The sequence below is a fragment of the Octopus bimaculoides genome, chromosome 3, assembly GCF_001194135.2.
Source record: "Octopus bimaculoides isolate UCB-OBI-ISO-001 chromosome 3, ASM119413v2, whole genome shotgun sequence".
NCBI classification, from domain to species: domain Eukaryota; kingdom Metazoa; phylum Mollusca; class Cephalopoda; order Octopoda; family Octopodidae; genus Octopus; species Octopus bimaculoides.
This window is the reverse complement of record NC_068983.1, coordinates 94,654,622-94,680,768: the sequence shown is the minus strand read 5'-3', so window position 1 is coordinate 94,680,768 and position 26,147 is coordinate 94,654,622. Positions and strand designations below refer to the sequence as shown.

Genomic DNA, 26,147 nt, shown 5'->3' with positions numbered 1-26,147 from the left:
CTATTTCAAAGAAATCAAACAATACATATTATACCCAAGTTAAAAACATTCCCAACAATTCAACTTCTCTGCTTGACATTAACACACCCACCCCCAATAGGGGCCTTAACTCCTACATTTTTCAGCTCCAAAAGCTCCATTCTTCATGAGCAAAATCCTTTTTACAGGGTCCATAACACTAGAATTTTCGAATATGCGCATAAATATCAGATATATAAAGATGAAAATATGTGTCTGTGTGAATCCATAAAACTCGAGAACTGCACAACCAATTTCATTTGAAATTAACACATGCCTTACTTAGGGTCCATGTAGTGTCTTAGGCCAAAACAATTTTTAACTTCTTGCATAGTTCGAGCCCACACCAATAACATGTCGCTACTGTAATTTCAAATACTTGCACTTTAATACTTTCAATTTGATACTGAAACTATTAAAGTGAAACTATACTCTCACATATACAGGTATACTATAAGACCCAAGTTAAAAACATTCTCAACAATTTAACTTCTCTGATTGACATTAACACCCCCACCCCCAATAGGGGCCTTCATTCCCACATTTTAGAGTTCCATGAGCTCCATTTTTCAGGAGCAAAATCCTTTTTACAGGTTCCAGAAGACTGAAATTTTGGAATATGTGCATAAAGATTAATAGTATGGGATACATGTCTCATGATTAGAATTTCTTACTGTGTGTAAAGAGGGAAAGAACCCTCATGTGCAATTTTGATGAAATTCGAATCGTATCTATTCCAGTTCCTTACAGGAAATATAAGACAAAAGACTCATCCTTCAATTGCATGTAACATGGGCAACGCTGGGTATCTCTGCTAGTATTTTATGTGGGCACTGGGGACAAAAAAACTGTTGGGCAGGAGGCAAGTGGTACATTTATACAGTTTTTTTTTTGTGTGTGTGTGTTTATCTCCATATTTTATATATATATATATATATACTCTACTCTTTTACTTGTTTCAGTCATTTGACTGTGGCCATGCTGGAGCACCGCCTTTAGTCAAGGAAAGGACTTATTCTTTGTAAGCCTAGTGCTTATTCTATCAGTCTCTTTTGCCGAACCGCTAAGTTACGGGAACATAAACACATCAGTATCGGTTGTCATGCAATGTTGGGGGAACAAACACAGACACACAAGCATATACATAAACATACATACATATATATATATATATATATATATATATATATATATGACGGGCTTCTTTCAGTTTCCGTCTACCAAATCCACTCACAAGGCTTTGGTCGGCCCGAGGCTATAGTAGAAGACACTTGCCGAAGGTGCCACGCAGTGGGACTGAACCCGGAACCATGTGGTTCATAAGCAAGCTACTTACCACACAGCCCACTCCTTTTTAATTATTGTGATAAATTGCTTGTTTGCCTGAATCACAATACTGACAAAAGCTATAACAATGACAATATCAACAATAATAATAAACTCTGAAATATGCATAAGTAATAAACAAAATTGAATATATATTATGTATGCATGTAAATTAAACACAAGAAACTAAAATACTATTTTCAAATCATTGTTAAAATTTGTGGGTAATTTCATACATGCAGTAGTATTAGGTAATATCCTAACTTTTGTATGGATATGTATGTGCTTGAATTTTGTCACTGCTAGCTACCAGTGCCATCTGTTAATCTCATAATCTGCTCCCATGTATCAAACGGACATATGTTAACTTGACAATTTAAATGTAAACAGAGAAATCAATATTTATGTGAACATTGAGAAAATTCAACTATAAATCAGAATATAAAGATAACTTTTAACTGGTAACTATGAGGGTGTATATATGAAGCAGAAAGAATATATTATTGACTTTGGCCGAAGCGACACTCTGAAGATTGGGTCAGTAAATGAGGTCAAGTACTGATGCATCAAATATTTACTTGTAGTGGGATGGTGATGTGGTAAGTTGTCTCTCTGTTAAACTAGTATCCAGAACTAAATTGCTCTGGCTTGATATTACATATATGTATATTAAAAATGGTGAAGGAAGGTCATTGAAAAAAAGGTGTTAGTAAAAGAACAGAGATGATAGTTTAAAAAGTTTGGGAAGAACTGCTCCAAGTTATTGTTATCTTTAATTCTAGAAGTCATTATGTCCTTAAGTACTTTTATAATGAGCTACCTTTTAGTTAGCTCGTTATAAAAAGCTCTTCAGTTTTCAATTTTATTATTCAAATGCATGTAAAACTCTCAACTTTTTGTTGACAGTTTACTCAAGGTGTCGCTTAATCCTTTATATACTAGCAGTGTAATATTGCATTGTTGCCTACTTATATCCCTTGAATAAATCCCAACCATTTCTATAAAACCCTCATCCTTTTGGTGTTATCTTCAAGGAATGCAGAATACTGAGAAATACTGTTAAACATCTACTTTTATTTTAATCTTCTCACTGAGGACATTGACTCTTCTGTGCACTCCAGCAATACATAGTTTTCCCATTAACTCCTGGATGAAAGAAAGTGAGTTTACATTGAAAGTTGTTTTTATATCCATGAATGCCTGAGTTCCTTCTGGAATATTCTCTCTAAAATGCTTTATCTATATTTGTAGCAGATGATCAGAGTGCTGCCATAGTAATCAATAGAATATACCCTTTGTATAGAACTTGATAAGCAAAGCATGTTATTAACATGGAAAGCTTTCAACATCTTGTACACTATCTCAGAGTTCTTATCTACATTTTTTTCTTATTTCAAAGACATTTTCTTTATTCACAGGTTTCTCTGTTGGCTATTTGTACTCTTTATTTGGTAATCTATCATAGTCAGACTGTCACTGTGAGTTAGGTATGTTCATGCCATTTGGACATCCCTTTTTTTTCTTTTCTGTTAAACAGATATACTGTTTTGTTATTCAAAGCACTTTCTCATTCTATCATCAAAACATTAATTTCAAATACTGGTACAAAGTCACACATTTTGGTGGTAGGGTGTATTTTATTTTATTGATTCTAGAGATGAAAGCAAAGTTGACTTCCATAGAATTCAGAAAGTAGAGTGCATTAAGTATCACGTCATTTTGTTCAGTTTTCTATTGAATCTGCTTATTTCATTAATAAAATATTGGCAGGTAAACCTATCACCTAGTTTGTACTGTGTACCAATTCCACTTTATCTTTTCTTTTTTACAATCAGCTCCATAATGTTGCACCATCACCTTGCTACCTAGATCTGTGTACCTCTTCTGTGACTATAGATCTATTTGAATTCTTACAAAAAGCTGTTCATTTACAGTTCCTCAACTGTTTTCCTCATTGAATTCTTTATCTGTCTCTTTTTCATATAAATATGTCAGTGTGAAGACTAGTCATTATTGAAATATTTTAACATCAGGAAAATTTGCTTCATCCAATACAACTTGTAAAGTGGTGGTAATAGGAAGGACATTCAAACATAAAAACTGGTAAAAATAAAATCTATGAATGACACTAGACTCTGCACACTCAAACATAAGTTATCTTACTGTACAATAACTTTGAATAAGAGTCAATACAGAGCGGAGGGGACTCCTTAGTCCTCTCATATGGCACAACACTCTCTAGGCCTTCTAACATAATAAAATGTATCTGGTCCACTATAAGATAAACATAATAATAAAGTTGACTGTTACACTGTGTGCTCCTGCATAGAAAAGTGGACCTAAAATGATAATGGGGGTCAAATTTTCACCTTGAGTCTTCACATCCTGGTAACTCTTGGGAAAATTTAGCTGTTTATCATCATTGCATTCCTGGGCTTCAAGGTTTGTTTTGATTCTATGCATCACCAGTCATTGTTGGGTGTCATACAAGCAAATATTTGTCAGCTTGTGACACTAACCAAAATTAGAATAGAGTTGAGGAGACATATTTGACATAAAATGGGATGTTTAGCAGAGTTCAATTATATAATTGACTGTTATCCACATATTTTTGTTGTTGTTTAACACCAGTCAGTCTTAATGAAGAAGACTTGACCTATGCTGTGTTAGCATAATTGGTCATATAACTATGATCCACAGATCCAGTACTGCAGATATACTGTTTTGAGTAATGTAACATTTTGGGCATATTGTACTTTCATCACCCTCCAGTTTGTCCTGGTTACTTGGTCAGAGCACAAATAGATGCTGTCCCTCTGTACTTTGAGATACTCACAACCAGAGTTAATTATAACACTGGTTGTATCTCAAAGTAGTCTTTAGTGCTAATTATGTTATTGATACTTATTTTTGTGTGTACTGCGTGTTTTTTTTTTATGCAGATTGAGTTTGAAAGTTTATGTTCATTCTTAGGATGGTATTATAGTGGTCATTCAAATTGCTAAAATTAGCAGCCATATATCTTTTAGTCTATCTTTATTGTGTTGAAATATTCCACATAAATGGACTGAATAACCATGGATGGAACATTGGTTGAATGATTACAAAAATCCCCTATTCTTGTCGCTGATTACAATTAAGTGAATCTAGGTAAGGTTATAGTGAATACATACCTTAATTATGATGATGGTGCTCTCTCATGCTTGTCTCTTTCCAATTTCCAGATATATTAGGTGATTGAATACTTTGAGGCAAGTTAACCTGAAAGTAAATACATTCAAAAGCAAGGTCTTCTCAGCTGGTTTTCCAACTGGGTTAAAGTGGGTTTCTTTATTTGGACTTTTCTTGCCTATTGACTGATCTGTCCAACAATATAACTGAGAAGTACATTAACTTAACTCCCACTGCTTTTAAGATTGTTGCTTGATCTCTAGGAAATCAAACTTTGCATAATGATTTATGTGATGCCACTACTATCTGTATCTAACACCCACTAGTCTTATGGTTTGGTCATTCTTGTCAATACTCTCCAGAAATGAAATTGTTTTAAGTATTAGATGAATGCTGATGCAAATACAATTCAGTTCTCAAATCCTTACCCTCTTGACTGGCTTTTTAAAAAAGTCATTGCTTTTAAACTGTGTTGAGTAGCACCACTCTCTCTCTCTTTATCTCTCTCTCTCTCTCTCTCTCTCTCTCCCTCTCTTTCTCTCTCTCTCTCTCTCTCTCTCTCTCTCTCTCTCATTCACTTTTTAACTCTCTCCATCCATCTTTCTTGGTTGTTGATTCACAATACATTGTATAGTCTCAGAATTATTTATTCCTTGCTTATTATTTTGGTTACAACCTTCTGGTGTGGATTTTTAAGATCTCTGCTACAATGCCAATATCCTTTAATGAAATGTCTGGATGTGGTTTGCATTGAGATTTCATAGAATTGTTAATCCTTTTTGTGAAGTTAACTTATTGATATTGAACTATCAAACATAATAGTATGCATACATTTTTGCACTTCTACTTGGGAAATGGATAATGACATTCTATACTAGACATATCAGTGTGAACAGATATTAATGATGTCCAATTAATTGTAACCCTTTGGATTATTTAACTATTTTTGCCATGTGTATTTTAATATTTAGTTCCTTTTATTGCTTTATGCTATCTCAGAGTTAAATTATCATTTCAATTTATTTTGTAGATCTTTACGTCAGAAAGAAAGCTTTACACTCAAACTGAACTTGCTCTTCATCGTAGTGTAGGGGATCCCGATGATTCTGCCTATCAAGGTCATCCACTATGTCAGTTTTGTCAAAAGCGTTACATGGATATTGATGATCTCTATCGGCATTTGCGTAAAGATCACTTGTTCTGCCATTTTTGTGATGCAGACAACATCTCTAATCAATACTACGAGTAAGTCTATTAATATTTTGATTTCAGTTTGATTTTTCCAATGTTGAGCTTTCAAGTACCTTATTTTTTTGATAAGATCCTTAATTTATGTCCTAATGAAGGTGCATAACTCAGTAGTTAGAGTGTCAGGCTCACAACCATGAGGTTGTGAGTTCGATTCCTGGACTGGGCTGTGTGTTGTGTTTATTGAGCAAGACACTTTTATTTCACGTTACTCCTGTTCACTCAGTTGTAGAACTGAGTTGTGACGTTGCTGGTGCCAAGCTGTATCGGACTTTGCCTTTCCCTTGGATAACATCATTGGTGTGGAGAGAGGAGGCTGGTATGCCTGAGCGACTGCTGGTCTTCCATAAACAACCTTTCCCGGATTGGTGCCTTGGAGTGTAACTTTCTAGGTGCAATCCCATGGTCATTCATGACCAAAGAGGGTCTTTACCCTTTTAATATAGCCCATCATCAAAAGTAAATGTCAAATTTATAAATGTCCTTATGGTATTAATTAATATTAAGGAAAAGCAATATCTGCATTGACATTGTGGAAGGCTTTGAACATTTACAGTTTATATTTTACATTGTATTTCATTTTTAGGCTTGTATGTTGTTTTGTACATTTATACATTAACAAGTATGTTGTTGAGTATATTTCATTTACCAGTTTGTGAAGACTTCCTTTTTGCCACAATTTAATTACCATTTCTCTCTTCTAGTGAATACAGCGTGTTAAAGGAACATTTTCGAAAGGAACATTATTTATGTGAAGAGCCCGAGTGTGCCAATGCACAATTCACTCATGCATTTCGCACTGATATAGACCTTAAAAAACATATCACTCAGGAACATGGGCAAAATCTTACCAAGGCCCAAGCACGACAGGCACGCACTATTGATTTAGATTTCCAACTGCCTCCACGCATCAGAGCTAGAGGTAAGACTTAAATTTTCAAATATAACAGTTTACTAATATGTATTAAAGTTTACTTTAATTAATATATCATTTGTTAATAATCAATTTAATAGTTTGCTTTGTCTGTATTTATCACACTATTATATGTTTCAAAGCCATGATAATTCTGTTTATAGATTTTGGCTTGTAGTGTTGGTCATAAAAGATGAACTAATTCTTTCTATAATGTATCAGTTTCTCATTTTTAACTTTCTATATATAGCAAAATGCTGTAGTTCCCTGATAAATATAGTTTCATGTTATGTGATCATTATTGTAGGATATCCTATTCATATGGTAGGGGAGCTCCAAAAGGGGTCTCAGGAAGTAGCATCCCTGCCTTCCCGAGCTAGTTTTCCACCACATTTCTTAAAAATCATGGTAAAGCCCTTGGTCTCAGGACCACTCATGTTTAGAAACTGAGGTTGGGGGTAAGCAAGGGCATGCTCCCTGCAGAAAATCCAGCTCCAAAAAAGCCTCATGACAACAGCAAAGAAGCATGGGTACCAACCAGCCCAAAGGTTGGGGTGGGCTGCATCTGCCTATCTCAAAAAGGAAGGTAGAAACCCTATCCTAGGTCATGCAAGCATGACTTGCCTTATGATGGCCAATAGCCTTAGTAGAAACTTGGAGTGAGGTTTGGAAGTTAGAAATTGGGCAGTCTGCATAGAAGGGCAACTGAGGTGTGTGAAGAATTGAGGAAGAGGAGGGTGGATGTGTACTGTGTGCAGGAGGCTAGGTGGCCAGGGTGCAAGATTTGTGGGGGTCAAGGGCAGAAGGTACAAGTTGTGGTGGTCAGGAAATGGCTAGGGGACTAGAGGTGGGGGAGTTTTGGTGAAGGAAGAAATCTGTGAGAAGGTAGTGAAGGTTAGGAGTAAGAGTGACAGTGTTGAGGGTGATTTGTGGGTATGGTCTGCAAAGTGAAAGAGGAATCGCTGAGGAAGAGCATAAGATAGATGAATTGGTTTGGGGCATGGGTGATTTTAATGGACATGTTGGGAAATGGATCCAGGGATTTGAGGGTGTGCACGGGGAAAACAATTGGGGAGAGAAATATAGAAGGAAGGATGCTGTTGAAGTTTTGCAATGAGAAGGAGTTGTGTGTGGCAAACACATGGTTTAGGAAAATGGAGAAAAGGAAGGTGACTTTCAGTGCAGGAGGGAATAAGACAGATTGATTTTGTGTTGGTTGGCATGGAAAGCAAAGTATCTGAGAGATGTGAAAACAATACAAGGTGAGTTGCAGCACAGGTTGGTGGTTGCTGACTTGGATAAAGTTAAAAACTGTGTGAGAAAGGGAACGGTAGAGTGGAGAAAGGTGTGGAAACTGAAGGAAGAGAAAACAAGAGCAAAGTTTGAGGAGAGAGTTGGGGAGTTGGTAAGCATTGATGCACCGGATTTGTGGAAGTCTTTTAAAGAAGGGGTACTAAAGGCATGTGACGAAGTGTTCAGAAGGATGAAAGGTAGAAGAGATCAAGGAGATATGTGGTGGTGGAACGAGGAGGTGAGGGATGTGATAACAAAGAAGAAGGAGGTACACAAGACTCTATGTAATAATGGGACTGAGCAAATGAAAGCTAGGTATAATGACATGAAGAATCGTGCAAAGAGGGTGGTTGCGAGATCTGTGAGGAAAGAGGCTGAGGAGAAGTTGAGCAGGCTGGATGAGAACCCAGATAGTGTTTCGGTTTATGAAATTAATGAAAAAAAAAGATGGAAGGGATGTTGAAGGAGTGAAGGTTGTGAGGCAGGAGTGATGGAAGGTTGAATTTTAGTGAGAAGGACAGGGGAAGAGTTTGGAAAGAGCATATGGTGGGAATTATGAATGAGGAGAATGAATGGAATCAAAGAGTGGAAGCTGTTGTAGTGAAGAGGGTTAGTTGGGAAGAAGTAGTGGAGACAATGAAAGAAATGAAAACAGGAAAGGCAGCTGGTCCATCAGAAGCAAGTGTGGAAATGATAACTGCAAGTGAAGAGATAGGGATTGTATTGGTGGAGTTCTGCCAGGATGTGCTGGATAGAAGAGGAATGTCAGATGATTGGACACTAAGTGTGGTGGTACCGATCTTCAAGGGAAAGGAGGATGAGATGAGTTGTGGGGCGTATAGGGGAGTGAAGTTTTTGGAGCATGCAAGGAAGATCATGGAAAGGGTGTTGGAGAGGAGAATTCAGAAAATGGTGGATGCAATTTGGTTTTATGCCAGGAAAGGGGACAATAGAAACAGTGTTCATTGTAAGGAGATTGCAAGAGAAATACTGAGATAAGAAGGGGTGGTACATGTGCTTCGTTGATCTAGAGAAGGCATTTGATAGGGTTCCAAGGAAGGTGCAATAGTGATTGATGTGGTGACGGAGACTGCAAGAGAGGGATTGATAATGGAGATACTGTTTGTGGATGACCTTGTTCTGATGAGTGAGATGATGGAGGGATTGAGGGAGAAGTTTTGGAAATAGGAGGAGGTGTTTGAAAGTAAACCTCAGGAAGACAATGGTGGTGGTGAGTGGGGTGGAAGAAGTGTTAGTGAGTAAGGTGGATCCATGTGGTGTGTGTGGGAGGAGGGTAATGGCACATGTGGGAAATGGATTCATGGTAGATGTATGAAAATGAAGAAGGTGACCCCAAGACTGGCAAGGGAGTTTGTTTGTGGAAGATGTGAGAAAGGAGCTGGAGGGCTGGTGGAACCAGTGGAAACGCTATGTGACAAGGTGGAAACGGTGAAAGGGTTTTGTTATTTGAGAGATAGGGTGGATGTGAAGTATCTGTGACAGCAAGAGCAAGACTTGGCTGGGTGAAGTTCAGGGAATGTGGAGCATTATTATATGGGAAAAGGTTCTCTTTGAAGATGAAAGGAAGGGTTTATTGGAGTTGCATGAGCTCGGCAATGCTGTATGGGAGTGAAACATGGTGCCTGAGGGAAAGCGAAATGGCAATTTTGAGAAGGACCGAGAGAGCAATGTGTGATGTGAAACTATCGGATAAAAGGAGGGCTGAGGACTTGATAGGGATGCTGAGGTTGGAGGAATCGGTGGAACAGCTGGTAAAGACGGATGGAGTTTGGTGGTATGGACATGTGTTGAGGAGGGATGAGGTTCATGTTCTGAGGAGAGTGCTTGAGTTTAAAATGAATGAACTGTGAAAGCAAGGTCAACCAAAAGACAACGTGGAGGAGCAGATTGGGAGGGTTGGCTTGAGGAGAGAGGACACCCAAAACCAGGCTGGATGATGTGAGAGTGGTTGCTGTAAGAGTGAGGTAGATCTGGCCCCCGTTAACGGGGACAAATCTGGATTTAAAATATTGGAATTCATCTTCATCATCACCATGGTCATTGTTCAAAGAATTTGGTACCAGCCCAAAGACTGAGAACAAATTCTTCAAAACAGCTACCATAATTGTTATGAAAATTTAATCAAAAGCTGTTTCAGTTTAATAAAATTTGTAAATTCAAATAAAATGTGAATTCTAATGTTTGAGGCAGACCTGTTCTTGTTTTCTTTCAATTCTTTATTACATGTTGATCACTAAGTAAAAATAGTAATCTTAGATATTGCTCAGGAGATGACTTTTAGCTGTTAAGGAATTTTATTTAACTGTAAAAGAAGTTTACATGAAAATCTGAATGTTGCAGATATTGGTGGTCGTCCAGACTACAGAAATGAAGCAAGTTCTCGTGGAAGATATTCTAAAGCTCAAAAAGGAAGGGCATATTTTGATGGAAGGTAAACATCTATTCACATTTTCTTCAATAGTTATATGCACTAATGTATTTGCAATGTTTTATTTATTGGAATACAAATATTCAGATTGAATGAAATTTTGTTATAATTTTTTTCAAGGGATCCACTTAGTGAAAGTAAGTGATGTTATTGCAGAGTTGGTCAATACATATTCTAGAAGTTAAGAATGTGAACTATTTTTTTGTAATAAACTTCAAACCTGTGGTCTTTGTTCTATTTATCATGACACATAGAACACAACTCTTCAATAGTTTCCATGCCTGTACAGACATATTTTCAGTATCATATTGAAGAGAAATTTGTTCAACTCAGAAACAGTTAAGGAGATCCAACATGCTGGAAATAGCTAGATGTCCTTCATCTTGCTCTGTAGTCTGGTTTAGTGGAATCAGAACTGAAATTATTCAGGATTTAGTGCAATGCTAACTATGTAACAGTAGGTAGGAATGTATTAGTTACATAAGCCAGTGAATCTTAAACTGACAAATACCAGCCCCTACTCCATCTCCTTTCCTAATATGTACAAGTTGAAAAGTAAGTCCTGTTGTATTTTTGACATGATCACACTGAAGGTACTTTTTCAATAGTTAAGTAAAATAAACATTAAATTTTATATTCTAATGATTTCTTCTTTGTTTGCAGATTACTTTATACTGTTGTGATTAAATTCATATCAATCTTTAACTTTATAAAATGATTTTAGATCAGATCCATATCAAACACTGCATGCTGTATGAACTCCAAAGGGGCTCTTCAGCAATGGAAGTGGCAAGTAATATTTACTCGGCCTATAGAAATGAAACCTTAAGTGTTCAGACATGCCAATGATGGTTTGACCAGTTTTGCTCAGGAAATTTTTCTCTTGCAGATTCTCCTCAATCTGGATGACCAAGTTCTGTTGATATTGAGCTTCTGAAAATCATAGTTGAAGAAAATCCAAAGCAAACTGCACAAGAATTAGTTGAAGTCATACTTTGATCATAAAACATCTTCATGTCTTAACTTGGTCATTAGGTCCCCTCATCATCTGATTGCTTCTCAGCTTAATCAAAGAGTTGTTTTCTACTCATCTTTGAAGAGTAGACTTGCTACTGAGCCTTTCCTAGGTAGAATCATTACAAGTGATGAAAAGTCGATTCTCTATGAAAACAACAATGGTTTGTACCCAATGAAGAAGGAAAATCCATCTCCCAAACCAGGCTACAACCAAAAAATGTTATGTTCTGTTTCGTGGGATATGAAGGATCTCATTCATATTTAATGCCATAATCTTTTCCTGAATGACTTGGGCAATATCTGGCCTTATATTGTCATGTAAGATCAACACTTCTTTATGATTGACCAATGGCAGGTACTTTTTGTAAATTTTTGTGTAATGCTTCCAAGCTGAGAACAATATTTCTCTGCATTAACTTAAACCAAAATGAAACAGTAATGCAGCTAAGTATTGTTGTCATTTGGAATGCCTAGCACATAAAAAGTGCCTATCATTGGTAAATCATAAAAAGGTGTTGCTCTGAGATGATAATGCAAGACCATATATTTCCCAAATCACTCAGGAAAAGATTGTGGCATTAAATATGGAAGTTTTGCCTCACCCTTCTTACTCCATCTGACTATCATTTTTTCAGATTATTGCAACATTATTTAGAAGGAAAACAGTTTATCAATTGTGAAGGGATTAAAAATGATATTGATGTTTCTTTACTTCAAAATCCAAAGAATTTTATGTCTGAGGGATCAATGATTTGCCAGATAGATGGGATTATGTTATCAATAGTGAAAGGAAATATATTTTGATTAAATCCATTAATTAAGACCAAAGAAGCATTTGTTTCTTTCCAATCTGATAACTGTGAAATTTTTTGTTCCCCTCCTTGTTATTGAGAAGGCAAAATAGAATTTACATCTTTATAATTCTTCTTTGTTTACCATGATGTTAGACAAATAAAAAACATATTGGAAACCAGCTTGATTTATTAAACCGAGCAATTTGTTTGCCCTGTTTTCAAACCTCACATTCCCCTCCACAAGTGAGAGTCCTTATGAGAAACACTGTCTTGGCTAAGTTGATTTTACAAAAAGCTGTTAATCTATGTGATATAACATTGTTATTAACTGTTATGAAAATGTTGGAGAAACACTAGAAAAATTACAGGATTGAGTAGTGAAAATAATGGAGACCTATTATATCCAAGTTGGTACAAGACAATTTTTATGGATAGAATTAGGTGTGTGTGTGTAATCACATTGTAACTGCTAGAATTGTCTTGAATAAAGTAAAAATACTTCTGACCTAGAAAAGGCATTTGACATGGTTCTATTTTGTATAGTCTGTCGAGCAATGAATCATCATCATCATCATCATTTAGCATTCGTTTTCCATGCCAGCATGGGTTGGATGGTTTGACAGAAGCTGACCAGCTGAAGAGCTATTCAGGCTCCATGTCTGTTTTGGCGTGGTTACTATAACTGGATGCCCTTCCTAATGCCAACCACTTTACAGAGTGTACTGGCTGCTTTTACACAGCACCGGAAGGAACTGTCTGTATCAATGAAGGAAGTCAATAAGAAGTGTCAGATTAAGATTATCAACCATGCTCTGTATTGACATTCTTTTTATCATTTTTGTCCCAAAAAACAAAGAAAATGATCCCCAACTAGACACTGTTACTAGCTTCAGTGTATAGACAAAAGAGTTTTCATCCAAGAGTAAGTTATGGAGCATGTTATGCAGTAAGACCAAGACTAAAGTATTAGAGTGGTTTAGGCTTTCTAAACCCAGCAGACAGTACTCTAGACACCGTCTTCAAAAGTGAGTATGCAGAAAGATGGCTTTAAGAATGGGCTGTTATACTGTTGTAGAAAATAACAATTCTAATGTTACTTGTTAGAAAATCTGTGTTATCAGTGAAGTGATCTTCTTCAATATAAAAGCAGTTAGTGGATAAGTCTTCAATATCTAAATTCATTGTAAGCAGTGAGTGTTTACAAAGATGTAGTGGGATCTCTAGCAGACTTGAAGAGAACTAGGACTGCAGATGTGCTAGATGCACTGGATTAGTTATCGGTAAGCACACTCATGAAGCGACGGTCATGTACTAAATGTTGATAATAATTAGGTGATCTGATTGTGCTGGCAGCAGTTATCATCATCATTTCTGTTTTCTGTCACATGAGCTTCACATGTCAGTAGCCTGAATATGGAAGATTTCTGGAGATTGTAGAGACATGAATTGAGTATGATTTGTTGAATGTATATTGTGACATGAAAAGCATAAGTGAACTAGAATAGCTGTTTATTATACATCATCTGAAGTGCGAGTGTGTTGATATAGATGATATAAGCAGTGTGTGATATCTACATTAGCTTGTAGAAATAATTACTTAACCCTTTAGTATTCAGTTTATTCTGTCAAATATAATACTTTTTTTATTTGCATTATTTTGAATTGATTATGCATTATCTCATAGCTTTGAGGTTTTGATGATGTGGTTGTTTATTTTTAGAATGACTAAGTAGGGTAGGTGTGAGAAGTCAGATCTGGCCAGTTTAAACATAAATTGGGTATAGTATTTAGGCCAGACATGGCTGGTTTAAATGCTGAAAGGTTAAAATAATCACTTAGAGTTCTGAAGGGCAGTGAAATTACAATATAACTATAGTTCCTTTTTAGCAATTACATATTCTTTTCTCTCATGATTTTTAATGAAATATTGTTTATTCTTCCCTAGAGATGCTGATTTACAGAAAGCTATAGCAGCTTCTATAGAAGATGAGGTCCAACATCAGCAAGCATTAATGAAAGCAGAAGGGGAAAAGACTGTCAGAAAGGAAAAGTCTGAAAACAGCTCTACTAAGCCTTTACTAAAATTAAGCTTGAATGAAGATTTTCCAAGCCTTCCATCTGCTACTGGAGTTAATAATGATCAAAGCACATTCCAAACCCGTTGGGCTACTCGATCAAATCCACATAACTTAGCTAACAATATGGTTGAAGAATTTCCATCATTAACATCGAACTCTTCATCAACTGTTAATGCTGAGGTGAAACCAAGTCCTAAAATTTACTATGGTAAGAAGAAAGAGACAAACTCTCATAAACAGAAACAACCAGTTATTTTATTTGAAGAAGACTTCCCTCAGTTAGCAACCTCAAATAAGAAAAATAATTCTGCCAATCATGCCTCTGGTACACAACCAAATGTATGGACCAAAAATACAAAGCAGCAACCCAAAAAGCAAAAACAAACAACATTCAATTATATGAATAGTGATTCAACTGATATAAGTCTATTATCATACACAATGCCACTGTCTGTCAACACTAAGCAGCAGACCAATGTGAAACAACCAAGTGCCAAAGAGCAAAGCAGCAATAAGCAAGCGTCCAGTACTAAACAGTCTGCCAGTGTTAAGCAACAAACTAATAATTCTAAGCAACAGGCCAGTAATAAACAAGCCAGTAATAAGCAACAGAGTAATAATAAACAAACCAGTGCTAAAGCAAATGATATATCACCTGTTGTAACATTGAAAGATGTTAGTAAATTATTAGATAGTGAAGAAAACTTCCCAAGCTTAACAAATAAGAAGAAAAGTCAAGAAAACAATGTCCCTGTTGCTACTTGGCCTATTAAAAAACCTACTGTAAAAAACTCAGAAGAAAAAAAATCAAATTCTTTTACTGGGAGCCTTGTGTTGAAAAGTAAAAAGAATAAAGAAAAAAGTTCTTCTACAGAAAAGGTGTCATGTGATTCATCAACTAAAGATGTAAAGAAACCTGTGCCTGCTGCTGATTCTTCTGAAAGTAGTGCTGCTGCCTCCGACTCTGATAGCTCAAGAGGGAATAGTAAAAGTTGTGTGGATTGTGTGATACAGTTAAATGGTAAAGCAGAGTTGGATGAAGGTAGGGCTGATAAAATAGGTAAAAACTGGGAAGAGTCAGATGTAAAAACTGACACAAAGCAAAACACAAGTAACAAACAGCTTGATGCTAGACCCAAAGAATTTACTGTTCAAAATATACTGTCTGAAGAAGATTTCCCTGCTCTTTGCAAAAATGACAAACTTATACAGGGATCAGGTTTAAAAACTTCTGTGAAACCACCTCCTGGTTTTGCAGGTTTTCCTAACAACAAAGACAGTAGTTCAGCCTATAAATCTTTACTGCCCCGACCTCCACCAGGCCTTTCATTGTCAAATTCTGCAATTACTAACTTTCAACAAGCACTAACTGGTCAACATCCAATAAATACAACCCTTAAATTTAATTACTGTCCCCCTTCAAATTTTGTGGGACGTAACCGACAATTGATCACTGAGATTCGCACTGCTCTTTCCAATGATGAAAATCGTTTTGACACTTTTAAATCATTATCTCAAGATTTCCGTCATGGTGTAATCTCATCCCAAGAATACTATCGCCAGTGTTTTGATTTACTTGGGTCTGAAAACTTCCCTAATATTGTTCAAGAACTTATTGCTCTTTTGCCAGATATTGCTAAGCAACAGGCTTTATTTGGGGTTCATCAAGACAACTCCTCCACACAAATTAACACTGCTTCAAAGCACGTTTGGACATCAAAGGAGAACCTTCTCCAGAGTTGCCATGTCTGCCAACAAGTACTTTCTCAATCTGACTATAAGGCACACATTTCTCTCTACCATCAAAATAGTGACTTCACATGGGATTCTAGAGAGCCATCTTCATGGTCATGTGGTAATTTTCAGAATACTAGTTTGGTTAAAGCAAAATAATATTGTTTTGCTTTTAGACCTTCAAAATGATACAGTGAAATTTTGTCCATGATCATCTGTGATATAAGACATTACTCAGGATGTTGTTGGGAGTGTATAATTTTTTTTTTTTTTTTAATGTTCTTTTCCCTTGTTTTCATTGTTTGACATCATCCAACAAGAAAACCAAGTCAGCTATTTTGACTTTTTTTTTCTTTTCTTTTCTTCATATTTATTTCTCTAGATATTTACTTTCCAGGTATGAGCTTATTTCTTCTGTCAGGTAGAAATGAGTTTCTATCTGAAGATATTTTGTTTTTTACATTCTATAATTTACATAAAATTATTTGAAAATAACTCAACAAATCCAAATATATTTTCACTGCAGACCAGCTTTAAATTGTTTTTGCTGTTGAAGATGTCAACATCTCACTTGAATTGGGATATCCAATGCATTTAACTATCTGCAGCTATATATTTGACTCTTTCTTGAAATTAGGTGAAATTTTGAGATATATCTTCACATTTCTTATAAACTGATATGAAGGAAACTAATTTTATACTATTCAAAATCTATTGAGGTCAACAAAACTTTACTCTGTTCCCATCCTAATTTCACTGCTGCTTAATATTTGCCCAGCTGTGTTGTACAAAAGTCTAAATTTATTATAATGGGCTCACTTCTTCATGTTTCTCTTCACAACAATTACTTCAGTTGTTGTAAGACTGAATAAAAATAAGATTGTTTACCAATGCCAGCATTTTTGAAAAATTGCTTTGTGATGGTGCTCATAGAAATGGTCAGATATATTGAAATGTTAGCTAAATACATAAGAATCATATCTGTAAGTTCAGTTAGTATACTGTGTACATCAGACAAACAGGGTTATATAACTACAGAAATGAAGCAGATTTCAAGTTCTTTTATTTTCTCATGTACAAGGTAACTATTACAACCTTTTAAATATATGTAGTAGGTTTAATTTTTAAGTTTTAGCTTATGACTATGTATATATTGCTATAATTATCCTTTTAGTGTATAGTGAGGAAAAACAGGTTTAATTTTTAAAAAAATGTTTTTTTTAGTTTATGAATATATATGTATTGCTATTAAAATGTAAGCATGCTTATGCCCTTGGAAAGCTATATGTATATATTCAGCTAATTTGTTTTGGAATTATTATTGGAGAAACAGTTTTAAAATTGATTTCATAAATCTCGATTTTTTTTTTTTTTTTTTTTTTTTTTTTTTTTTTTTTTTTGTTTTTTTTTTCTGAATTTGAGCCTTCAATAGGAAATGTTCTGAGCCTGGCATGTCAAACCAGAATATGATTACTGAGTAATTACAAAGATATTTCCATTGAATTACCTTCTTTAGTTACTGTGTTTTTTTGTTTTTGTTTGGTTTATTGGTAAAAAGATAAAGTAAATTTATTACTTTCCTACAAAAAAAAAAAAAATTGAGATCAGACATGAAGATAGTTCTCTCCAGGTTGAAGTTCGTATTTGATAAATGCATTAAAGAATTTGCTAAAACCAGCTTCAGCCATTTGTATTTGTACTTAATAATGGGTGTGTATTTACATGTGTGTGTGTGTGTGACAGAAGTTATACATATGTGTATATATATGGATTCTGGGTTCACATGCATGTGTGCATATATAAATATACAAACACACACACACACTCACACATATAAGTAGCTGTGTATAAGTGTGTGAAGGCACATGGCTCAGTGGTTAGAGTTTTGGGCTCACAATCATGTGGTAGTGAGTTCAATTCCCAGACCGGGCTGTGTTGTGTTGTGTTGTTGAGTAAAACACTTTTTCACATTTCTCCAGTTCACTCAGCTGTAGAAATCGGTTGCAATATCACTGGTACCAAGCTGGTATCAGCCTTTGTCTTTCCCTTGGATACCATCAGTAGTGTAGGTATCGACTGTGCGAACCAAAGGAGATGGCGATGAACGAAGAGAGGCTCCTTTAAATGTGTCGCACGGTCAACCACAAAAACATGTAATATGGACATATGAAGGCTCACAATGTGAGATGTGAGCCAAGTGCTACTAAAGGAACAAGAAAGTGAGTGACAGAGACAGCCGTTAATTATATATAGAGAGAGTAAGTTTATTAACATAGCGAACAGTGTGTCTGTGTGTGCGTGCCTGCGGCATATAAACAATACAATGTGTATGACAGGCCTTCTTGTACAAGAGTATGTATACAACAATATGTGTGTATGTGAGAGAGAAATACAGAACATGGAATAAGAGTCTGTGAGAGACTATAAGCGTCCTGAACAAAGATGGAGAAAATACCAGTTCGTATAAGAGTTACACAGTTGAATGTCTGTACTCAGGAACTTGTGGCCAAGGAGCAGAGCTGTGGTGCCACATGTTGTGTGTGAAGTTGAGCGTTGATGCTGCGACCGGTTACCTGGTACAGAAGATTCTTGCAGGTTGGTTCTGGCTGTTAAACTTCGTGGTGGAAACAATCCACTCAAATAGTGTTGAGATGAAAACCGCGGTTGTTGTTGTTAGCGTGTACTCTGGTGGTGGTGTTGCTGGCTACGACATTGTGGTAGACAGTCCATTGGTGGTGATGACGTCGTCGCTGGAAACTGGCTGGAGCTGTGTTCTGTAAGAGGTCTGAAATCAAAGACAAACAGGCTAATTTATAGATGAATGGGGGCTCACCGGAACAGCAGAAAAACACTCTCTCACGTGACCTTATTAGAAGGCCACGATTGGACGGTATGCACCCTGGCGCGAAACAGAACTGTAGACAATTGCTGCGCAAATAAGAACCAATCGGAGGTGGACACAAGGGTCCAAGGCAGCCGAAGGCTAGATGTTTGCCACTTTGTTATCATTTGTGATTGAATGTCCGAGAGAGAGGTTTCACTACAGTAGTATGAAGAGTGGAAGCTGGTATACATGGGTGACTTCTGGACTTTCATACAACCTTGCCCAGACTTGTGCCTTGGAGGGTAAATTTCTAGGTGCAATCCCATGGTCATTCATGACCGAAGGGGGTCTTTACCCTTTTAATGTATCCCATCATCAAAAGTAACTTTCTATGTGCAATCCCACTTATACACAGCTAGGGTAAAGACCCTAGCTGTGTATAAGTATGTGTGTTTGGGTAGTTGTATGTGTGAGCATAAATGCTTATATGCATGGATACTTTTTGATTCTCTTGAGAGATAAAGGAATACAGCTATAGAACTGTAACCTGCTGGGATACTCTAAAATAGAGAAATAAGTACAAGTATGTTAATGCTTGTGTGCATGCATACAATCTGCACTATAACCAAATGACCCCCCCCTCCCAGTTTAAACCCAATGAAATGTATCCATACACTCATGATTATACTGAGGTGTTTATGCTCTTGGAAAGCTGTATGTATATATTCAGTTAATTTGTTCCCTCTATTCAGTTTCTTTCTTTCTGTTTATCTTTCTATTTAAAATCTGCATGTATTGATTGACACTAACACATAAATGTGTTTCCATATGCAAAGCAGTCACACTTAAATGCAAACACGTATGCGCACATACACATACATGCAATTACTGAGATTTCTCACTCTCACACGTCCCTAAAAGTATAAATGTTATCATTTAATGTCCATCCTCCATGCTGATATAGTTTCTATAGCTGGATGCCCTTCCCAACACCAACCATTTTTTTTTTTCAGTGTGTACTGGATCTTTTCTTGTGCCACAGGTACTAGTGAGATTGCCAAGTAACTAAAGCATGTCATTGACGGAGTCATAAATGATAGCAAAATGACTGACAAACAATTATCCAAGCAAATGATTAGTTGATTGGCTAATTAATTAACTAGTTGATTAACAACAATTCTTTTGAATTTTGGCACAAAGCCAGTGGATGTGACATAACTATTCTTTTCTATTCTAGGCACAAGGCCCAAAATTTTTGCAGAGGGGGTCAGTTGATTAGATCAACCCAAGTATGCAACTGGTACTTAATTTATTGACCCTGAAAGGCAAAGTCAACCTCGGCGGAATTTGAACTCAGAATGTAAAGACAGACAAAATACCACTAAGCATTTTGCCCGGCATGCTAACGTTTCTGCCAGCTCGCCACCTTAAAGAACTTTTTCTACTCTAGGCACAAGGCCTGAAATTTTGGGGCAGAATTTGAACTTAGAATATGAGTTGTAAGAAAAAATGATTTTCCATTGGTCTAACAATTCTGCTAATTTGCCACTTAAGTTGACAAGCAATAATACAAAGTAAAGTGAAAAAGAAAACCAGTGCATGTGTTTCTATTGGCCAAATAGTAATCCAAAGATACAACAACCTATCATTTAACACCCACTTTTCTCTACTGGGATCAGACATAATTTGTTAAGGTATCTTTTCTATGGAAGGATGCCCTTACAGTTGCCAACCCTCACCTGCTTCCAAGCTAATATTTCCCATGGCTAGACATGTTTTTTACAGAGGACTGGAAAGGAAAAATATGGCTTGTGTCAATGGTACACATACAATATATATATGTAAGGGACGACCGTGCAAACTCATAAAAGGAGAAATGGTGACGAATGGAAAAACAGGACTCCTTTTATTTACACGAGTCACACGGTCGAACATACAATTATATATCAAAGATGATATATATATTATGTTATACGTCGATAACATAGATGACCAGTAATGAAAGACCACAACCGAAATAAGATGAATAACAGAGTATATTTATTGTAGCGTTAAAGATGTATGTCTGTGTGAGAGTGTGAATGCGACATATAAGAACATAATCAAAGACAAGCCGTCATACAAAGAAAAGTGTGTATGTGAGTGATACATGTGTGTGTATGTTATTACAGCAGAGAGAAAGAGAGTCAATAACACGTGGACAATTATACCAGTTCGTTAGTACACTATAGGAAAAGTTCTGTATGTGAAAGTGAGGGAGGCTGAGTTTGGCAGAGCTGATCACTAGTTGTGATGTCGAGGCGTCGATGCCTAGCCGTGATTATTTTTATACAGATGTTCGTCGCTGGCTGTGGTTCTCTTGTCTGTTTGTTTACTGTGGTGAAGCTAAGTCACCTAACAGAATCGAAGAGAGAGATGTGCCGCGGAGTTTGGTTTGGTGTACATAGTAAATCGTGTTGACGCTGGTAGCGTAGAGGGTGCTTGGTATTAATCGTGTTGGTCATGATGATGCTGGATAGTAGTAGTAGACTCTTGTTGCTGATGTGGCGACGGCGGAGGTCATCGTGGCTGGACGAAGCTGCTGAAGTGGTCGCTGGCTGCTGCTGCTGTCGTGTGGTACACGGAACAGTTCTCAAAGAGAAACTGGACCGAGACAAATTTGGCTGCCGAGTTAAAGCTATTTATAACAAATTATTGGCTCACCAGATGGTAGAAATATACTCTATCACGTGACCTTATTAGGGGCCGTGATTGGTCAGTTTGCGTTCTGGCGGGAAAGGTTCGAAGAAGTTGCCGATTCGAATAATGATCAGTCACGTGATGGACAAGGAATGGGTTCTCTACTACGCTCGCATTTATTTATATTTAAATGAGAAGATTGTATGTAATGGCGATAGTAGTTTGTATCTAATGGCGGGAGGTAGTTTCACTACATATATATATAATGTATGCTACACACACACACACACACACAGTCTTCTTCCAATTTCCACCTGTCAAAAGTTACTCCCAGGGCCCTAGTTGGCCTGCAGCTATAGTAGAAGACAAAGGTGTCCCACAGTAGGATAAACAATTTAACATCTAACTTTTACAAGGAAAATATGTGTGTGTCTGTGTGTAAGTGTCCTCTTATTTTGACACTGATAGTTGTAACCAAATGTTTTTGTCTTACAAGCAATGTACTTCATTTCCAATCTTCTATGAAAATATGTCCAGCCAGAAGGAAATATCACCTTGCTTGGAAATGAGGGTTTGTGACAAAGGGTATGCAGCTGTAGAAAATCTGCCTCCACAAATTCTGTCTGAATTGTACTAGTGTGGGGAAAGTGGATGTTGAAACAATGATGATGATATATGTATAGCATCATCATGTAATGTCCATTGTCCATACTGTCATGGGTTGGATGGTTTGACCAGGGCTGGTAAGCTGAGGGGTTGCACCAGACTCCAGTTTGATTTGGCATGGTTTCTATGGCTGGATGCCCTTTCTAATGCCAACCACTCCAAGAGTATAATAGGTGCCAGTTGCATGACACCAGTATCTGCCACAACTACAATTTCACTTGGCTTGATGGATCTTCTCAAGTACAGCATATTGCCAAAGGTCTTGGTCATTTGTTATTGCTTCTGTGAGGCCCAATGCTCAAAAGGTGCTCTTTACATTCCACTGGCATGGGTGCCAGTTATGTAACACAACAGCCACAACTATGCTTTCACTTGGCTAGATGGGTCTTCTCATCACAAAAGGTATTTTTACATGCTACCAGCACAGGTTTCACTTATGTGACACTAACAACAGCCACAACTATGCTTTCACTTGGCTTGATGGGTCTTCTCATCACAAAAGGTATTTTTACATGCTACCAGCACAGGTTTCAGTTATGTGACACCAACAACAGCTAGAACTATGATTTCACTTGGCCTGATGGGTCTTCTCCAGCATATTGCCAAAGGTCTCGATTACTAGTCATTGCTCTGAGGCTCAACATTCAAAGATCATGCTTCACCATCTCATCCCATGTCTTCCTTGGTTTCCCTCTTCCACAGCTTCCCTCCACTGTTAGAGATGGTACTTCTTCACACAGCTGTCCTCATCCATAGGTCTGTAGAGGGAGATGAAGAGCAACTTGTGAAATTCAATCCTTGACAGAGGCAATCCTCAGCCACCCATACATGCATGCACACACATATGCATACACACTTCTGGTTTAATACATATTTACATAGTGTAAGGGGTATAGGAAGGAAATGGCAATTAAGTGTTCAAATGAAAAAGTCTTAAATGAAAATAGAAGCTGTAATTATAAACTTGAATTTGTAATTTGGACAGAATAGCTAGATTTCTCAATAGTTCAGCATAGATATTTTCTTTTTCACTGGTCTTTAGCTTTTATGTTAACATCTGCTGGACAGCTGATTTCCTCAACTTTACAGTTTCTCTTCTCTATTCTAAATCACTGTCAGGCCTGTTATGTTTACATTTTATCGAGGTTTTCACCAGGACATTCCACCCATACTCCTTATTTTGAGTGGCTATGGCTTCTACCGTACTGTGGGATCTTATTTCTTTGGCCTCGGAGTTATCCTTCTGATAGATCTTATTGTGTAGTGTCTTTGGTATAACATGTTTCATCGGTAGATAAAATGTGATGACATTTTCAGACATCTGCTTATGATGTAGGTGATATCTTCAGTGTGTGTGTGTATGTATGTATGTTTGTCATTATTCAGTTTATTTCAAGATTTCTTGCCATTAGAGAAAGAACCAGTTTCTAACTTAGATCCAAGATTCCTTCATTGGAATTTCAACATCAACAGTATTTTTGTATGTATGTATATGTGCAAATTTGAATGTTTTGTTTTATGTATGTATTCTCATACATATAGTTGCATATCTAGACATGCTCACATATACTTAAATGATAAACTTGATAGTTCCAGTGATGGATTGGATCTGTAGTCTTTGAATCAGCTTTCTCCTTTCTGGTTTTGAGAAGCCTAATTTCTCAATATTGGTATTTAGGCAGTGTTACATACTCCAGGGCTCCAATAATTACAGGTATAAACCTGAACTTGTAATCTGGATAGAGTAACTGCAAATTTCTCAACAGTTCAACATAGGTATTTTCTTTTTCACTTATCTTTAGCTTTGTTAAAATTCGTTGGGCAGCTGATTTCTACAACTGTACACAGTTTCTCTTCTCTATCCCAACTCATATCAGGTCTATTGTGTTTACATTTTATTGAGGTTTTCAGTGGGACATTCCACCAGTACTACTTTTTATTATGAGTGACTATGGCTTCCCCATCCTGTGGGTTCTTATTTCTTTGTCCTTGGGGGTTATCCTTCCAACAGATCTCATTATGCAGTATGTCTCATTGGTAGATAATACTGTGATGACATTTCTGGACAACTGCTTATGATGGGGGTGATAATCTTCGGTGTTAACTCCACAATGTCTGCATCAGTCGTCACATTTTACTGCTTTTCTTGCATCTCTGTCCCTTTTGTGCATCAGGTATTTGGTTAATATTTCTTGTTCCTGGATTGCAAACTCATACCCTTCAAAGTGGGAGGTAGTAATCTGGTTGTTGGTCATAATAGCCTGCTTCAATGATCAATGTTACTATTATCTTGGAGTTTTCTACTAACATATCTCTGCGTATTCTGCTGATATACACATCCTTTCATCTGATGATACATTGTGGTAAAGTCATGCAGCTTCTTTGGGCATATATTTAATGTTATCACACAAGGAATGTTGCTCATATGTATGTGTCCTTCACCTAGAAGGATTCTGTGACAATAGCTTGGGGTCCCTCATTCCTGGAGGTTTTAGTGCATGCTCTGACACCAACCAAGGGTATGTCTGCATTCCTGTACTTGGAATGTCATCACATATGCTATTTAATCTATAGCTGGAACTCTGACAAGTGCTACTACCATGGGTCTGAGTAGACCTGGGAACAACAGTGGTTAAGAGGTGATTCTACACGCCTCAAAACCCTAGAACTCCCAAATCAGAGACCCACTACAGATGCAGTTCAAAGTTACTCTGATGCAAAACCTGCGGTTTCACACAATTACTGGTCATCTTCCTTCAGCCCATTATGGAAACTTATGAGTCGTACTTGTGTTGTACAAGTATTTATCACAATAATCCAATGACGCATAGATATCTCTTTTTGGTGACCTCATCATTCCATCTACTGAAAGTCCTGTGGTGTCATGTGGACCTAAGCAAGTGGAAGAGCACAATGAATTACAACTTTCGTCTACCACTTATGTTTCAAACAATGCAGTTCTGTACCAAGCCTGAATAGTCATCCAAGAGATCGTGGATAGAAAGTCAGAAATGTCAATTAGAAGGTGGATGCTCAAGAAGACGATAATAATCAGTGAGGATGGAGCAATCTGTATGCATGCATGCTTAGGAGATTGCTTTCCTCTGTTCGAGTGAGATTCGAAAACCGAATTCACACACCTGTTGCTTGTCGGACGAATGTCTGATCCTTTGTGTTTTATCCCTATATTGGGGATAAATGAGAAATATCTGACCTCCAAGGACCTTAGGTGGTCGTGGACAGGTCAATCCATTGTTTTAGGTCTAACCTACTTCCTGACCAAACATTATATAACTGAGAGTATCTCTCTCTCGCCCTCTTCGGTTTTGAACCAGCTAAATAACATCATCTCTCTCTCTCTCTTCGAATGCAACCGGTTAACCTAGAGCACAACATCAGGTGAATGAAAAGGGACCACGCAATTCTTACCCATTCTTCCTCTCTGTCAATAGACAGTACTTGACTTCCATACACAGCTTCCAACGCACATTTTTGCCATTGTCATTTATTTACAATTACTACTGTGTCTGTCTTACTAACTACTTCTGGCAAATAAAGCCTGTGAATATTATTCTTTTCTCTTCGATGTTGTTATTACGCTGTCTCATCCTACTTTCAACGATCTACTTGAAGCGACTAACGAGAGACAAGAATCGCTATTTCTACATCCCGTAACTTTTCATCTGTACGATATGATTGGTAACTCCGACGTGACCCTGTACTTACATTTGGCGGCTTCAATGTAAGAAATATATTTTATCGGTTTATATATAACTGCAAATTTCTCAACAGTTCAACATAGGTGTTTTCTTTTTCACTGATCTTTAGCTTTGTTAAAATTCATTGGGTAGCTGATTTCTACAATTGTACACAGTTTCTCTTCTCTATCCCAAATCTCTCTCTCTCTCTCTATGTATATATATATATATATATATAT

The 26,147-nt window shown here is 36.9% G+C and overlaps 1 protein-coding gene across 1 annotated transcript in view; it reads left to right on the top strand.

Annotated features, from left to right (window-relative positions):
- Window positions 1-16,200, top strand: part of LOC106875385 (E3 ubiquitin-protein ligase ZNF598) — an 18,806-nt gene extending 2,606 nt beyond the window's left edge. Inside the window, exons 3-7 of the mRNA XM_052966766.1 lie at window positions 2,763-2,822; window positions 5,546-5,760; window positions 6,468-6,685; window positions 10,331-10,421; window positions 14,175-16,200. Coding sequence (XP_052822726.1) covers window positions 2,763-2,822; window positions 5,546-5,760; window positions 6,468-6,685; window positions 10,331-10,421; window positions 14,175-16,200 — 2,610 coding nt within the window. The remainder of the gene's footprint in view (window positions 1-2,762; window positions 2,823-5,545; window positions 5,761-6,467; window positions 6,686-10,330; window positions 10,422-14,174) is intronic.
- The last annotated feature ends 9,947 nt before the right edge of the window (window positions 16,201-26,147 follow it).